This window comes from Hevea brasiliensis, chromosome 11 (assembly GCF_030052815.1).
Source record: "Hevea brasiliensis isolate MT/VB/25A 57/8 chromosome 11, ASM3005281v1, whole genome shotgun sequence".
NCBI lineage: Eukaryota > Viridiplantae > Streptophyta > Magnoliopsida > Malpighiales > Euphorbiaceae > Hevea > Hevea brasiliensis.
Window position 1 is genome coordinate 72,069,832 of NC_079503.1, and position 18,539 is coordinate 72,088,370.

Sequence of the window (18,539 nt, forward strand, 5' to 3'; positions counted from 1 at the left end):
TATAGGCCTCTATACTGATTAGGAAGATTCTAACCTACATTTATTTAGGAAGATCTTTGACTTTTGCTTCTTGCTTCCCAATCAACTAATAGAGTAACATTTTTCCCTATTCCTTTCTCCTAAAATGAGCAAGAAGAGATATTGGTTGCCTAAATTTTATTTTTTTTATTTTTTAAATATTCTCTCATATACACTTCCTATTTTGGCTTGCTTTTCCCTAAATGCACAAAAAAGACTAGATTCAGTCTCTCACCCTCCCTTGGCCAAAAATGGGCTTGAAGTTAATCAGTCTTGCTCCAGTTGGGACTCTCTATGCTCACTCTGGTTTAGTGCAACTCTAAGTTGGTTCCAACTAAAACACAGAAGGTCCATGCCTTTGCTTATAGGCGCGCTGCACTCTTTAACCTATTTATTATTTTATATTTTTTAGTTTTCTTCTGCAAACCTATTTAATTTTTATTTTAATCATGTAGAATATCATATTTCATTTCTTCAACATTTTCAACATCTCCAAGGCTTTTTGAAGCTTGTATCATTAGACTTCTCACTACCTCAAATGTATATGCTCTGTAAGGAACAAAATTAGGGTTCACACATATTATTCCTAATCATGTCATGTTTATCATCTTTCCCTAAGTTAACATGTATCTAAATTGATTGCACACAAGATTAATTTACATTTTAGACAATATAACATAGCATATAAAGCAAAGAAATAGGCATAGTAAGGCAATTCAGTTCATTTATGTACATAAAGGGTACCTAAGCATACTATGCTTTCTAATTTATGTTTACTAAGATCCTTTAGTTACCAAGTTGCCCTATATGCATCTTTACTAAGCAAATTACATGCCACAATCCAATTAAAATACATTCAAAAGAAATATAAATCCCTTAAAATCTTATACAAAAGAAAGAGGGAGGAAAAAAGAGAATAATCCTCAAAATGACCTTTTACATTTCCAAAAATAAAATTAAATAAACCTACAACTATTACAAGACCAAAGGCCCATTAACCTCATCCAAGAGGCCTTGGGATTCCATCTTGAGCTTCATTTGGGTTTAAGTCCATTTATTGCAAAGAAGTCCTTCTAGATCTATTTTAGCATATAGGAAAACTTTAATGGCCTTTTGGACTTTATTTTGTTTTAATTATTTAAATTAATTAAATTATGAATTAAATAATTTCATGTGGATCGAAAATTAAAGTAAAATAAATTAAAAAATGTTAAAATACAAGATAATCACAAAAAAAAAGGTCAAAAACTAGTTTAAGTAGGATTCCAAGTTTCGCTTGGATTCCTACTCCTAACCCATTTTTTTGCTAGTTTCTTTCTATGTAAACTCCACTTTATCCACTTACTTCCATGTCAATTTACGTCTCTAAACTCATATAAAAGACATGGAAAAGAGTTAGAGTAAAATTAGAGCTCTTATGAATCCAAATTGCATCAAAATTTTAATAGTAACAGAAATTGGAAAATTTGCACTCCATAAAAGAAAAATTCGAAGCATCAAGTAAAATAAGCATAAAAATTTGAGAAAAATTACTATAAATTTCTAAGATGATGAATTAAAATATTGAAAGAAGAAATAGCAAAAGCATGCATCAATGAAATATGCGAAATTAGCCAAAGCAATTAGACATGCAGGAAATCTAAATCTAGGCAGCAAATTAACAAAATTAAGGAAAAAATACCAAAATCACCATGAAAAATTTCTAGAAGGTAGCTAACATATTATACTAAAACATGGTAAAAATAAATTACATGTTCCCTTTAAGAATGAATATGGTAAATCAATCAAAATTGTAAATACTGATTTCTAGACAAAATGTACACTTGAAATTGCAAAAAATATGTATATTAAACTACAGTGAATTATGCAAAAATAAAAATATGGTCATAAAATAGACATAATAGGCAACACCATAAAAAAATGAAGGAAGCAAAAAAAATGCATTTTTAACTAAGAAATAGATTTTACAAAATTAGGTATGATAAAAAAAATCACGCTTAATCAAGTCTAAACTTTGAAAATTCATTAAAAAAATAGTAAGAAATAGCTTTTTGAGTGATTCAAAAGGCTATTCCATGTGAAAACGACCCAACAAATCCAATGGAACAATTAAAAAAGGCAAAACAAATCATCTACACTTCAAAAATTATAGAAAACACAAATATGCTATGAATGCACTTAATGGAGTATGTGGGCTACCTAATCATATTTTACTTATTTATGGATTGTCCTTGGATTTTGAAGACCTCCTGGGCACCTTGGAAAACTTAGGAATGACAAAGAACAGTAAAACAAACTAATTTTGGTGGTTAATTAATTAATTAAACTAAGAACTATATGCAATCTAAGTGAGATGTGTGATGGTGTAGGAAGCAATTGTGTATGCAACTGGAGGAAGAGAACTTTAATATTGGAAGCTCTCCCACGTGCCAACTTTAGCATAATATAAGAATAGTTTTTGCTTAATTGTTTATGATTAAATATAAAATTAAGCCTAGGTATTTATAGGCACAAAGTGATAAGAAAAGGAAATCTTAATTCAACTAAGTACTAAATGTTGTACAATAATGCTGAAATGGATGAGATTTTAGTCCAATCCATAAGCACCAATCTTGACGCCCTCATTTTGAACAACCTTTTTCTAAAGTAGTTGAAATCTTACCAATTCGCCAATAGTGAGATGGAGATGGAAAATTCTCTAATCAAGCAGGCGAAAAAGAGCCTGACTTATCAGGCGACAACCTTAACTGCAAAACTAAAAGGCACTGAGATTCAGTTATGGGTAGAGAAAGAGCTTTCATAAAAAGAGATTGAAGAGAAAGCTCCATTACATGTAGAGTTGTTAGACTATGCATAAAGGTTGTTATCCTTGAGAAGGAGATGGAAGGAAGAATTATTGAAGCTTACTGGACCTTCAGGCCACCATTGCCAAGTAGCTTGAGCAAAGACATCATGACATTGACTGCAGATGCATCCGAGATAGGGAGCCTGAGGATGATGATTATAATGCTGATGATGATTTGGGTGGGGCGAATGAAGGTGCAGTGGAGAATAACCTCAATTTTTAATGTATTTTGTAAAACTTTTTTTATGAAAGAATGAATTCTCATGTTTTTATCTCTTGCTTTTGTTTTTATTTTTTATTTTTAATTCATTCAACTGCCAATTAAAATCAAGTTGGCAAATCATGAAAGTATTTGAAAAAGGAAAAAATGTACAATCCGAGCCAACGTTGTGTAAAATTTTAAAATTGAGGTCTAAATTAGGCAAACCAATGGATCGACTTTTGTTCTAGTGACAATTTGGCTAAGGTGATGCTTTAGCAAAATTTTAATGTCAATCAAGACCTCTATAAGAACTTATTTGGATGAACCAATGTTCGCTCCAAGGGCCATTGTTCGGACCAATGCCTTTTGCATGCTCTATCCATAATCATATATTTTGAAGGTGAGCCATTTTCTTCTGAACTTTTGGTGAGCCTTTTATAATCAACTAATGTTCTTCAGTCTTTATTGTGCAAGGTCTTTATTGTGCAAGTGTCAAACAATGAGAGGCAACCTTTTCTTTTGTCATTTAATGGCAAATTAACACATTTTGTTCGGTCGGTCATTGCTTACTGGCTATCCATTGCCTTCATTTTAAGTGTGGTGGACTATTATATCCTTATAAGTCTAGTGGACTTTCGCCTTTTAAAGTCAAACATTGGCCAAAGAGCTAAGCAAAGGGCAAATTGTCAAACACCTGCCTTTATCGAGCTAATTCCTCCGCCAGAACAACCCCCCTCTTAGTAAGCCCAAGTGGAAGAGTAGAGGGAGGAATCAAATAAGGCATGCTTTGTTCAATCACACCTAACACAATTGTAGTCGGGCAAGACTCAACAAGGTCTTCCAAAATCACCACATCAACATGCCTTTTGTCTCTTTACAGCAACACTTGGTCTAGCACTGGAACTCTCTCACTGCCTTCTCTTTTCCTGGACTGCTTTCGCCAATGCAGCTTTCTTTTTGTCCTTCACCATCTCTGCACAAACAAAGAACATTAGTAAGTAAAACAATTGAAGAGTTAGAAAATTAGATTTTACCATCTTCCTCTTCATTGAGCTCATCTCTAGCAATTGCATGCTCCCCTTCGGCTCCACCCGAGTACTACAGGCTCACTCTCAAGTACATTCCTAGAAACAAAATGATCAAAAATACAGGGCACCTTCTCCTTAACTAACTAATCAACGCTAAACGTTTCCTTCGCTACTAGAGTGTTTAGCTGCACAACAACGATCTCCTCCTCTTACTAAGCTTTCAACAAACAAAGCAAAAAGCAACAAGCATCCTCCAGCTATTCAGATGTAATTAAGAGATGCCTAACATTGAAAAACTGAAGTACATCCTGATTAAAAAGATCTAGTGGAAAATGGAGCCCCACCCTAAGTTGCTCCTTATAAATGATAATTATGGACAACAACACAAGAAGAAGGGGTCCATCCTCATACCATATGGGCAAATGCTATGAATTTCCTCTTAGTTAGTAGCACTCTAATATGGGCAACAGGGGTGGAGCATCAGCCAACTAAGGACCTACTATGACCCACAATAGGAGCCCTATCACCACCAATCGAACCTGTAGCAAAAATTCCATCACCAATAGGTGAAGAGGTCCCCAGATCCACATCCCCAACCTCTTACAATGAGGATCACTCACATAATGGAGAAATGGACTTTTATCAAATAAGGGTCTCTTGCCCAAACACTTCAACAATGTCTATGGTGTCTTAGGAGTCCCTTAAATAACCCATTCTCAAAGAAAAAGAAGGGATAAGAAAAGGTTACTTTACCTAGTCAAAGTGCAAATTCCTACAACTACTGGATGGTGGAGGACAAATATTTCAGGTGAAAAACTAGAGAGAACAAGGAAACTAAAGAGAAGAGAAATGACAAGGACGGTCTGCAAAGCCCTAGTATAGTTGAGCAATTAATGTAGACAAATGCAAGCCTAAGGTGATGCGCCTCGAGAAACTTAAAAGACGTAATGGTTAAGGAGCTTGAGGGTAATTATTAATGATGGCACGTGTTTAGCACACCTAAACTACTAAATTATCAAGGCATGCAACTCTAACCTCTGAGTCATGCACTACAAACCAAAGATTTGCAACTAGGAAGGGGACCAGTGATGTTACCTTACAATAAAAACCTTACCGGCATGGCTACATTAAAAATTGAGCTAGTCTCAAAATTGAGCTAGTCTCTAACCTGAACTTGGAAGTTATCAATGATTCAAAATCAGTCAGGCCGTTAAGGTTTGAGTAAGCTCAACTGAAATAGCATTTGGCCAGCACTTAGTTAGCCTCAAGGTTCAAATGAGTTATAGGCTATTAGAAACACAATGAGTTATAGGCTATTAGAAACACAAAAATCAAGAATCTTAAGATATCTTCAATGTTTCCCAAATAACGGGGGGATCTAGTGAATATTGCTAACCTCCTAACGTATTTGCAATAATTTATATAGTAACCACCCCCCCCCCCCCCAAAAAAAAAAAAAAAACCCTCAAGTACGCTCATTTTGCTCCACTAATTTATACTTTTCTATCTTCAAGTCCTCAAACTTTTAATATTTAATTGACTTAAGAATTAAAATAGTTGCCTCTATGCCACCACTTTATCTATTTCCTTCTTGCAAGTTCCGAAGACCCAATAGAGTACTGCTATTGTCAAACAAGATATTGCAAATATTTTGAATATTTCCAATGTGAATGGTCATGATTGCTTTTTAGGCTTACTGTCACACATTCCTCGGTCAAGAAAGCAAGTCTTTGCTCAGATTAAAGAAAAAATTCAGAATAAAATCATAGGGTGGAAGGAGAAGCTACTTTCTCAAGGGGAAAAGAAGTTCTGATCAAAGCAGTTACTCAAGCTATCTCAGTCTATGCAATGTATTGTTTTCGCCTTCCTACTTCTCTATGTAACAACATTCAAAGGTTAGTGGCTAATTTTTGGTGGGATCAACAAAAAAATGAGAGGAAAGTGCATTTGGTGGCTTGGGAGAAAATGTGTGAGCCCAAAAGACCCTAGGTATGGGATTCAAAGATATTCAAAGCTTTAATATGGCCCTGTTAGCCAAGCAAGGATGGCATCTTCTCTCCAAACCAAATTATCTTCTAGCTCATCTGCTGAAAGGAAAATATTATCCTTTCTCTTCATTTGTGAAAGCTCAGCCAGGAAGGAATGCATTGGTAGGCTGGCAGAGTATCATGTGGGGAAGAAGGGTTTTGGTGAAAGGAGTTAGATGGAATATCAGTAGTGGTAGCTCGACCTTGTGCAAATCAGAATGCTTGGTTCCTAAGGCTTTTCCTAACCCTCCTAGAGTTATTCCCAATCATAACCCATCGATGGTGTGGGTTTCACAACTCATTAAATATAATACTGCTTCTTGGAATGTTCAAGCATTGAAGGAAAATTTCCATGTTGATGATGTGGAGAATATTTTATCTATTCCTATTAGCATCATTAGGGGAGATGACAGTCTTGTTTGGCATTTTTCCAAAAAGGGGATGTACACAACAAAGTCAGGCTATTATGTCGCTTGACGACTTCTACAGAACTCTAGAAGTGAAGCGATTGCTAGACCAGGTCCTATTTCACAGGCAAATCAAGCATCTTTCTGGAAGGGAGTTTGGAGCTTAAATTTACCCTGAAAATTATCCATATTTTTATGGAAAGTGTTGCAGGAAAAACTTCAGTGAGGGATATTTTTAAATAGACGCTTTTCCAATATCCCTAAGAGTTGTCATTTTTGTTGGGAGATAGAATCATTAAAGCATATCTTCCTTCAATGTCCGAGAGCAGTTGAAGTATGGGTAAATTCTCCTTTAAGACTCAAATCCTTATTACTCACGAGTAATAATATGGCCGACTGCTGGATTGAATTAACTTCATCAATGCAACATCAGGAGCAAGGAAAGCAAATGACTTTGTTGCTAATGCATCTTTTATGGGCTATTTGGAAGAGCAGAAATGCTCTAATCTTTAATAACTGTCTGTTAACATATCAAGAGGTAATTTTCAAAGCATTTACTTTCTACGAAGAGTTCCTAGAGCCTCAACAGAATCAAAGTACACCTCCTCAATTAGAAGATCAACACCTTTCCATTTGGACTCCTCCTCCTATAGGTTTCATAAAGTTGAATTTTGATGTTGGGGTCAATATTAGAAGGAAGTTGGGAGCTATAGCAGTTATAGCTAGAAACTATGCTGGTCATATTATTTGCTGGAACTGCAAAAGATTTCGGGGAATTGTTGATCCTCTAACTCTGGAAGCTTTGGCTTGCCTAGAGGCAATTCAACTTGCCATTATCAAAGAGTTCTCTCAGTTCTAGTAGAGGGAGATTCTAAATCAATGATTGAGATGGCAAAGGGAGCAACAACTTGTGACCTTCAAAGAATCTTTAATGACATATTAGTTTTCTCTTTTGATGTACTTCATATCTCGTTTCTATTTGCTACTCGTATATGCAATAGAGCTGCTCATAGCTTAGTGCAAAAATAATTGCAGGATGACTACTTTTATGGTGAATCCAAGTGAGCAATTGTACTCTGCAACTCATTTTTTACCTTGCTAATGGAAATGCATACTTGCCAAAAAAAAAAAAGCGGAAGACTCAACAATATTAATAACATTATTTAATATAAGATCGAAATCATATTTTAACCCTAATCTTTATTTAAAGAAGTCTAATAACACTCTGACTTTTAAAAAAATCTCATCTAAAATCTAATTTTTAGTCAACATCAAAATGAAGAGATTAAACTAATTAAGAGTGTTATTAAACTTTTATATTTTCATGTAAAGATTAAATTAATTTATATATTCAATTTTTTAAAATTTATTAAATCATGAAGATTCAAGTGTGAAATAAAACATTTTTAAAATTGAACATGCCACTACAATTTTTTCTTTTTTTATAAACATCAATAGTTAATGTATATATTCAACAATTAACATAAATACATGCAAGCAACAGATCAAGACCAAAAGCAAGTAGTTGGTGAAAATAGAAACTCAGTTGAAAGGAATTAGTTTACTTTATCTCCACAAACTCCGTGACCTTAAACGTGTTCTTAATTGAAAATACTATATAATTTAATTAATGGTAATTTTAGTATTCCACCGTCATAATTCTTAGCCTCCACATCTTTGCTTGTTCAATGTATTTTAAACTTTCTATTGTTATGTTGACTGTATTTAATACATATATGCATGAACAAGTGAAACATAAAGCAACCATGCAAAGCAACTACGAGCAGTATATTTCAACAAGCCTCCAAAAAGAAATATCAAAGCATACAAATAGTTCATGACACCTATATGTCTCATAAAACATATGAATCCCAACAAGCATTGCACTACAACAGTTAAGGATATCATCATTTGAACATTTGAATTTCATCATTCATATCCTACCCACGTTTATAACCCGAACTCAGTCCAAAAAAGCATGTTCTAATGATCAATATAGAAAGTAAACGCTACATAGCTCTTAACTTCCAAGCCTTTGAAATTGAAACACAATGCAGTCTCAATTGCCCAATGAACATCACTTCCCTCTGCAACACACAAGGAACAAAAATCACTAATGATAAGAGAGACAGAATGGGGCAAGAGAGGGGGTAGGGAAGGTGATTAAAGCTACAGGGATGAGAAGAGGATGGATGGTGTTTAACTCACGTGTTCATCATCAAAGTAATGTTGTCTCCCTTAAGAAGAATCCTTCCTGTGCAGGTAAAAGATAAAATTTAGAGCATGCATAAGTAAGGAAAAGGATGAAGTTGAACATGGTAATTTACCTAAAGACTTTCTGGTTTTTTTCTTGATATTGACTTCCTCAGCATCATCAAGAACCAAATTCATGTACTCATCAAAGCCCTGTCAATTAAAATGAACACCAGTCCATAATAATCCATAAAAGATGTTAATTACCTAATTAAAAAAATAAAAACTAGTAGTCATCTATATGCTTACATATGCAAGTCGTGAAAACAAGTAAAATATTAACAAAGCAAAAGCAATTCCCATCCAACCACAGATCAGCAATAAAACAAAAAGGCAGCCAACCAAGTGTCTTGGATAGATGAAAGATCACATGCAAGGAACTTCTTCAACCTCATGAACCAGAAACCCTGCTAGACAGGAGGGGTTATCGTCCTAAAGTAATCACATCTATAATCCAAATTTCCAAAAGAGAAAGGAAATAATTATGAACAACAAAGGTAAAAATTTGAGGCCTGCACATCACTCACTTTTCAGTTCAATTCACTGTCACTTCCATCAGATCAAATATTAAAACATCTGGAACCCTCCTAATATTGCAAATTCAAAAACAAAAATATTTTGTCCATCAAAACATCAAATACATTGCTTAAAGAGACCTTTCATGAAAAATGATTTTTTTTTTTTTTTTTTTTTTTGCAAGAGCCCATCATTGCTCTTATAATGTAACACCTAATGCAAATGGCGCGAAACATAACAATGAGGTAGAGCTTTAGACGGATTGTTTGTTGGGTAGAAGGCAAGGTGAAAAAAACAATCAGCAAAGTAGCATCATGGTACAAGTCTTCAAGACTAGATAGAAGTCAAGGAGATGATAAGAAATAGGCAAAGATAGAAAGTGAGGGAGAAGATCCTCTAATGTTATGGAAAAAGAAAATGGGATAAAATAAGAAAGCAGTCAAGCCCAGTGACTCAATTTAATCCTCACTATTAAGAAGCTAACAAACTCAACTACAGCAAGATATGTAAAACAAATCCTACAAATATGAAACTTCCTCAACTTAAAAATGTCCACAAGATATGGGCTTTAGAGGCTAATGTTGCAAAGCATAAGATACAAATAGTAAAACAAAAATAAATAAATAAAAAAAGATAGCATTTATCTCCCACCTTGGCTTCCGTTAGAGCATAAGGCATCCAGCTTTTACAAATAAAGAAATAATAATAAAAGGAAGAGAGGCAGAGGCATATTAGCAGAAAAAGACTACTGTAACATAGGATGTTACATGCTAGAAACTTGAGTAGATTAGGTAGAAAATTGAGTTTAGTTCTTTTGCATTCAATACTTCATATTACCTGATATTATTTTTCTAAACAGAACGCATATATCATGATGTGTAGCTTTTCTTCTTCTTCTTCTTCTTCTTCTTCTTCTTCTTTTTTGAATGAAAATCTTGATGTTATGATGATGCTTATTGATTAAGGTGCCAATTACTTGTTTTGGGTTCAAAACAATTAGAGCCTATTTACTTGTGAAAAACAGTTTTCTGTTTTCCATTTTCTACTTTTTAAGAAAACTCCAGGATTCATTTTCCATGAAAAAACAGGGATAACATGGAAAATGCATTCACCTATCAATAATAGAAAACAGTTTTCTAATTCAAAAATTTTTTTTTTAAAATTATTCATATCTTTCATAATTAAAAAATAAATCATTATAAAATATATTTAAAAAACTTATTTGATTTTTAAAATTTTTTAATATGTAATATTCATTTAGTTTATAATAATATAATTAATTTTCTATTATTGTAAATAAATATTTTTCAAAATAATTATTGAATTTTATATATGAAAAGTTATATGTATAATTTTGATTATAGAAAAATCATTGTTTCCATTTGGAAAACAGTTAAAAAACAGAACTTTTGTTAGAAAGGAAACATTGGAAAACAACTTAAAGTTGTTCTCCAAATCTTAGCTAAATTTTGTAAAACTAGAAAACTAGTTTTCCAGCTCCTCATTTAGAAAATGGCACATGCAAACACGAAATTCTATTTTCCAGTTTTTGTAGAGAACTTTTTCCAGAAAACTACTCTAGTTTTTCACAAGTTAACAAGCCCTTATTTTTCTAACTATTGCAATACAGGCAGAAAATTTAGGAATGAGAATAGACAAGGCAAGGCTTTTGATTTTGATTCCAATGCTAGCAAGCAAAAGAATTATGCCAATGGCATGAAAAATGCAAATCCAAGAAGGCAAGGCATATAGTATATATGAAGGGTACTACAAACCAAAAAGAAAAAGATAATTAAACAATAAAATTCCATAGGATAGAAACATCCAAGGGCTTTGTGGAATTCTAATAACAATGAAAACAAGCAACATTCCCCAAATTATAGAAACAAATTCAATTAAGAGCAAAGAATGGTTCTACATCTTGAACAATAAAAGGACTTTTTTCTTCTAGATACTCTTAATCAAGAAAACCTTCCAACTCAATAGTCAATACTTTAGCAAGCATACCAACTTTCAAACATAATGAGACCAATCAGGAATCAATTACTCAAAAGTAAGGGTATGCATGGTTAAGGGTATGCATGGTTCTTGGGGGTTCCAAACCAAACAGATCAACCATACCAAACCAATCAGAACCATATCATGCCAAACCAAACTTATTTCAGTGTTTTAGTTCTGTTCTAGTTCTTTACTAAGAACCAAACCAAAATTATACCGAAACGAGAACCAATTTTATACAACTATTTTTCTATGATTTTTTTGATATATTATATACTTTCAATATAATTATATATATTTACATGCAATTAAGAATGTAATACACACACACACACACACACAACCTCATATTATCTTTCAATTCTCTACCTTTGCATAATAATTTTAGCTATAAATACATTAAACTACCACATAGTAATTAATTATAAGTGTATTAATATATTCTATAATATGTTTAATCCTTAATTATATACTTACCTTATAATTAAAGATTATATAGTTAAGAAATAGTAAAAATATATATTATATGATATACTATGATAAACATCCAACTTTAAAGCTTAAACTATAATTCAGGTATGTCTTTTTCATGACAACAATTGCAAAAAATTGTTTCAAGAATCGAAATCAGAACCTGACCGAAACATCAAAAACCGAACCAAAATCATACCAAATTTTAATTTGGTTCTATTTTATAAGTAGAACCTAAAACAAAACTGAAACTGTACAACCCTACTCAAATCTATAAAGGCACTGAGACTTAGCGTTGATCAAATTATAAAAGCATTTCCTTTAGTTCATGTTGCAACCCTTAAGTAGCAGTTCCTACAGAGAAACAAATGAAAGAACTAGAAGTCTATCCATGTATGAATGCTCAAGAATGAAGACATACTTGCTATGTTTGTTAAGAGAGTAGATTTTTCGCATAATGAATTGGAGGCAGAGCCAAGCATTTATCACAGTGGAAAATGAAATTATAATCATAAAAAAACCTCTATTTGTCATAATACATATTCTATTCTATGCAGTAGCATACCAAAAAAGATTTTAGTGCAACAACCAATTCATAAAATAACAAAAAAACTGAAAGGACTAGAAAATGCATTAAAATGCACAAAAACGTTAGTTGTCTTTGAACTAAAATTAAATACATGCACAAAGAAACATACAACGCATCTACTAAATATCTTTACATCAGATTGTAAACACTATCACTTAAAGAAATAAAATCATGAATTATGTCTAATGGACAAAAGATTAAAAAAATGATGATCAAAACTGCAAATGCCAATTTATATCTGCTATCCTCAACAATAGAAATCTGAAATTTTACTGTCATGAAATTTGAACGCTATAGCAACTATAGCACATGAATTTTGAATTAATATTAAAAAAAATTCCAATACATATACCAAAAAACCATATTAAAAGATTCCAGCCAGTTGCTAGTCTACTAAGTTATTCATACATTTATTAGAAACTTATTGTCTGACAATAACAAATATGAAGCCAACTTTATGAATTTAAATAACAGATCTTTCCCAACTTAGACAGAGACCTGCATAGTAAGAGATGACCTTTCACCTTTACATTTCTATAGCTAAATTGCAGGTCTTATATACTGAATTACTGATTTTCAAATATAATTCAAGCATAAAACCCATATATTTTGAGGGGTTTTTGAAAATGTGGCTAAAAAACCCAATCTTTTCATTAGCAGTAATTAAGACACTGTGCAGGTATCTGCACACTGACTTCCAATGCAAGTGAATGAAGAACTCAGAAGACCTATAAAGCAGTACTACAATGTAAATAGAATTATATGGATAAGCCTAAACCAATTACAAATGTAAGTAAACCAAGAGTTCAAACATCCTCTAAGAACCTTATTTTTTTTATCTTTAATTAAGCATATGAATTGAAAGTTCTATTCCGTGAAATCCATACTGGAAAATACTAATAACTTTGATGTCAACCAAGAGTCGCTAAACAAGAATTTTTAATGACATAACGCCAAAAACAACTAAAATCTGGATCAAAACTTACAATGATTCGGCCTTCAATCCTCATATCCTTCTGCTCAAAAAGCCATATCTGAATGCGGGCTTTCTACTTCCCCAAACCCCATAAAAAGATTATTAAAAAAAAAAGAGCGAGTATTAGCCCAAAAATCAGTTTCCCATAAAGAACAACCTAATTTAAGCAAACCCAGATGAAAAAAAAAGAATGGAATAAGTGAAGAACTGACTTACACTTTGAAGAAACCTGAAAATCAGGTTCTGGTGCGGCACAATCCCAGTAAGCGCAGATAAAAAAAGCGATAAATGAGTAAACAGCCAGGAGGCGCAGATAAAAAAGCAATCAATGAAAAAAAAAAAAAAAAGGAACGTTAAAGACAAGAAATAGCAAATTGTATAAGCAGAAAGAAGCATAAGAGTGAAACGTACAATGGGTTGGGTCATAATCCTCTGGACCTTGGTGCTCGCCATGGCTATGAGCTCTCGCGGGTTCCGGGGGCAAAGAGAGAGTTTAGTTGGAGAGAAGTAAACCCTAGAACCAGAGGCTTTTCCCTTATTGAGGATTGAGTCAAGAGGAACCGGTGTTATTTTTCGAGCCAATTAGATCGGTTCGGTTTGGAATTTGCAAACCAAACCAGTTAACAAATCTATCTATCTATCTGCCTCTCTATCTATTTGTGGTAAACTTTATCTCGATGTTGCCATATAAACAAATTTTCCATTGAGTGTCGTTTATCACGTAAAAATTATTATAAAATTATCATAATTTATTATTATAGTAATTATACATTGAGTAATTAATATTTTTTAATTTAATTTTTTTTTTATTTTTTTAAACACCTTTATTATTATTATCATTGATACATCAATTTCTATGATTAAATAATTATCTTGTTTAATAATTTATCTATCTGCATATATAAAATGGGTAAAAAATTTTTTATATTATCATATCAATAGATTCTCGCTTAATATTGTCATATAGCACTTACTTTATAGTATATTATTATCAGGAGCCGTTATCATATTATAATATACTCATGCTATGCCTATTCCCTCTCTATAGGTACTCACTGGCTGTGCCCTTTTGTACATTGCACATATGATAGCCGGACCGTCGTACCTAATATCATAATAAAAATATTTCTGATACACAGGATCCTCTTAAAGAGGCAAGTGTAGAGCATACGTGTCTCTGATTATAAGAGTATGATACAAGTTCAAAGGATTTTAGAGAGAAAGAGAAAAGTTTAGAAAGCCATAGAAGAGTACTTCAGAGAATATTATTGAAAGGAAAAACTGAGTGTGTTTACAACTGAAGAGAGCAACTCCTTATATAGACTTGGAGGCTCTAAGATTTACAGGCAACTGGTTGGAAACTGGCTACCGATACTCTTAAGTAGATAAAGAAAAACAAAATAAAGGGAACACATCATTACATTATTGACTGACAAACTTTAACTTTTCTTATGGAGTGGTGGACAGGTTGAGGGTGTCAAAATCGGAGTCGTCAGAGTCGATTCCAAAAAAGTCCTTTGGCCACTGTCGGTGTACAGGAGATGGTGGGTCAGTGCTTTGAATGGCATCCCGTGACTCTGTGTCCATTGGGTCCTGGGAATCTTGCCACATGGGATGGGTCCAGTCAATTGGCTCATCAGTGAGAGACCGGATGGGACCAAGTGATGTGCAATTCACATGGGGAGGCACCAGACAATAACAGCTGTTGATTTCACAGAGATATTCAGCTAGTTGTTTTCTTAGGGGTCCCATGGCGTCCTTTTCAGTGATTGATCCCTCATAAGTTCTCCATTCGTACTCGATGATGCAGGTCGGAGAGTCCGTCGGGCCTTCTAGAGAAAGGCCTGTGCATTATGAACATGGTCCTGATATTGGGCTGAGCGCTGATGGGCCTTTCCTCAATTCCATGGGTGTCTATGATGCGCTTCAGACTATAGCGCCATGCTGAAATGGGCTTGAACCATTCCAGGAATCTGGACAGGAGAGTCCTGTTGGTGTTACTCATAATATACTGGTATAGGGCCATGAGTGGGAACTCTATCCCTGTGGAATAGAGAGTGACCATGCACCAGAGAAGCCATAGTTCTTCCAGGATGAGTTCTCTGTCATGATGGATACTGAAATAGGTGAGGAAAGGGTTATCAGGGATAAAGATAGACGAGGATGGGAGTAACCCTCTCTCAGAGTGTTTCTGGCGCTTAGGTAGTGGAACAGATGGTCCCTTGCAAACTTAGCCATTTTTGTGATAGGTTGGTTGGGTGAGCATCCTAGGGGAAAACTGTCTGGAGTAGGAACTAGGAAATTGTGCATCGGAGAAGGAGTATGTGGAGAGGATGATGATGATGCCATAAGGATTAAAGGGAGTGTAGAGAAGATTGAATCAGGTGGAGGTTTTTGGGCCTGGATAGAAGATCAGGAACCAAATTATGCTTCCCTTTGATATGCTGGACTATAAATTTATACTTGGCGAACCAATCTTTTAACCTTAGTAATTGTGGTTCAGGAAGAGACTTGTTTTTGAAGTCTAGAACCTTTGGGAAGGATGAGCTGTCCATGACCACAGTGAAATGGTGGCCAATAAGATGGAATTCGAATCTCTTTATCCCATTTTTGACAGCTAATATTTCTTTGTAGACCGAATGATAATGTTTCTGAGGCTCTGGAAATTCTCCACTAGCATGTCCGCAGATATGCTTTTCTCCTTGTATTTCTTTGATGAGGACTGCACCCCAGTGGGTGTCACTAGCATCAGTCTGAAGGATGCGATGTCCAATGCTGAGAATCTTCAGAGGTGGCGGATTCAGAGCCACTTTTTTTAATGCCTTGACTGCACATGTCTGTTCTTCTTTCCATGGTGAAGCATTCCTTTTAAGCATCTTTGACAGCTGGCAGGTGTGGGTGGCCACATGGGGAATAAACTTCCTGATATAATTAATAATACCAAGGAACTGCTGTATTTGTTTTACTGTCAAGTCCTTATCAGGGAACTTCAGTAATTCTTCTGCAAGGTGAGGTCCCAGTTGGTATTTTCCATCTTTGAACTTCATTCCAAGGAAGTCGATATCAGTTTGGGCCAATGAGCTCTTCTTTTCTGATAGCATAATTCCATAGGAATCCACCAATTGTTGAAATGTAGAGAGAAGGGTTCTATGGGCCGTAACATCTTTGGAGAAGAGAAGGATATCGTCTATGTAAATAAGTACACTATGAAGTATGGGCTCGAATATCCTTGTCATGGCCTTTTGAAAAACTGATAGGGCCGTCTTAAGGCCGAATGGAAGAACTGTCCATTGGTATTGGGCCATGGGAATACAGAAAGTGGTTTTGGGCCTATCAGAGGGGTTAATACCCAATTGCCAAAATCCAGCTTTAAGATCAAACTTGGAGAAGACATGGGCCTCGTGGAGTTGGGTGAACAAGGCTTCAGGTTTTGGTAGTGGGAACTTGTAATCTTGAAGGAAATGATTGAGGGGCTTGTAATCAATGACAAGTCTTTTCTTTCCTCTTAATCTCTCAGATCTTTTTTCAACATAAAAGGCCTAGCAGGCCCACTGAGAGGAAGTGGGTTCTATAAGACCTTGTTGGAGAAGTTGTTTGCATTCTTCTTGGGCTAGAGCCAAGTCTGTAGGGTTCATCCCCGGGTGAGTTTGAACGGGAGATTGACAAAGAAATCTGGGTTCTTCCACAAGGGGTGATGATGGTGAAAATGTGCATGGGAATCAGCACAGGATCTTAAGAGGAGCTCCTTGTGTTCTTGAAATTCTGCTGAAGCATCATCCAAAGAATATAGCCTTGGGACAGAGGTGAATGGCTGAAAATTCCTCTTATATTTTAATCCTGTGGGGAGGATCTTCAAATGCTTCGCCTATTGATACAAGTCAAAGCCTATTAGCAGATCTTTGTCAGGAAGATCTGACTCGATGACCCTGGTCCAGAGGATACAGGTAGGGAAGAACTGAATCCCAATGGGATGCTTGGTGATGAGGCTAGTTTTGAAAACGTTCCCATTTGCTGCCTTGAAGTATTCTTCATGAGGGACCCAGTATTCTGGAGGTAAGATGGCTAGGTTCATCATGCTTTTGTGAGCCCCGGTATCTAGGAAACCAATGACACTAATGGGCCGTTCATATTTACTGGGAAGAATATGAAGCGAGACTAAAGGAATTGGAATAGTGTCTGGGCCATAAGTTGATTGAGAGGATTGGATATGTTGGGCCAGGTAAGATGGGTAATGGGCTTCAGTATCTGAACTGGATTCTTCTGAAGAGAAAGAGTGGTCTTGGTCTGAGCCAGTATCTGCTCCAAGGGCAAAGACTGTATCTTCATCTGGTTCATCTTGTTCAGAGAACAGGGATTCAACATCATCATGCTCTAGGGAGATGTGAGAAGCCTGCTATATATGTTGTAGAAGCTTGACTGCCTTATTAGGGTTCGTAGGGCAGTTCTTGGCATAGTGACCTCGATTGCCACAGATGTAGCACCTGTCATTCTTCTTTGTACCCGTTCTTTTCTTTCAAAAATATCTGACTGGCCTTCTTCCTTTCTTCTGTCTGAAAGGAGGTTTGAACCCAGAGGAATACTTCTTGTAATGCCCTTTCTTCTTTGGCTTGCATTCACAATTCTTTTCCTTGCATTTGATAGCAAGGTGGGACTTCTGGCAGATATTCTTCAAGGCCTTGCTATTGTCAATGATGTCCTTGAATAGCTTCTGTTGCTCACACATTTTATCTAAGCAAGCCAAGGTCATCTGATGGATCTCTCCAATGGTGATGGCATTCATTGCTTTTCTCGTAGCAGTAATGCTCCTGTGGAGTTCAGGTTGTAATACTTCTGGAAGAGAAGTAATGTATGTATGCCTGAGATTGACATCATTATATCCATTTAACAAATAATAGTGCTGAGCCATGCGCTGGTAATGCCTTTCAATATCTGTTCCCTTTAGAGAGCAACAATGCATGTCAAAGAACTCCTGTAGTAGCTGTTTGCTATATAATGATGCATCGCCAAGGAACTCAGCAAAAATAGCATTGATAGCCTGTATAACATTCAGGTGACAAAACTGGGCTTTATTATATTCTCCAATGGAGGCAAACCAGTCTTGTAATGTGCCAGTAGTTCGAGAGATAAATTCTCTGAGAACAGTATGAGAATTAACATCTTCTCAAAGCATCTGAACATCAAGCTAAGCTTTAAATTCTGCAAGACGATC

The 18,539-nt window shown here is 35.0% G+C and overlaps 2 protein-coding genes across 2 annotated transcripts; one reads left to right on the top strand and one right to left on the bottom strand.

The window, feature by feature from the left end:
- Positions 1-6,915: 6,915 nt before the first annotated feature.
- Positions 6,916-7,386, top strand: LOC131170266 (uncharacterized). The gene has a single exon (XM_058129325.1). It carries the CDS (start codon positions 6,916-6,918, stop codon positions 7,384-7,386), a length of 471 nt encoding a protein of 156 aa, XP_057985308.1.
- A 908-nt stretch (positions 7,387-8,294) lies between these two features.
- Positions 8,295-13,935, bottom strand: LOC110654096 (uncharacterized). Its single transcript, XM_021809983.2, has 6 exons — positions 13,742-13,935; positions 13,547-13,573; positions 13,341-13,403; positions 8,855-8,933; positions 8,736-8,781; positions 8,295-8,614 (listed from the first exon to the last, which is right to left on the bottom strand). Exons 1-6 carry the CDS (start codon positions 13,781-13,783, stop codon positions 8,605-8,607), a joined length of 267 nt encoding a protein of 88 aa, XP_021665675.1. The 5' UTR covers positions 13,784-13,935; the 3' UTR covers positions 8,295-8,604.
- Between the last annotated feature and the right edge of the window lie 4,604 nt (positions 13,936-18,539).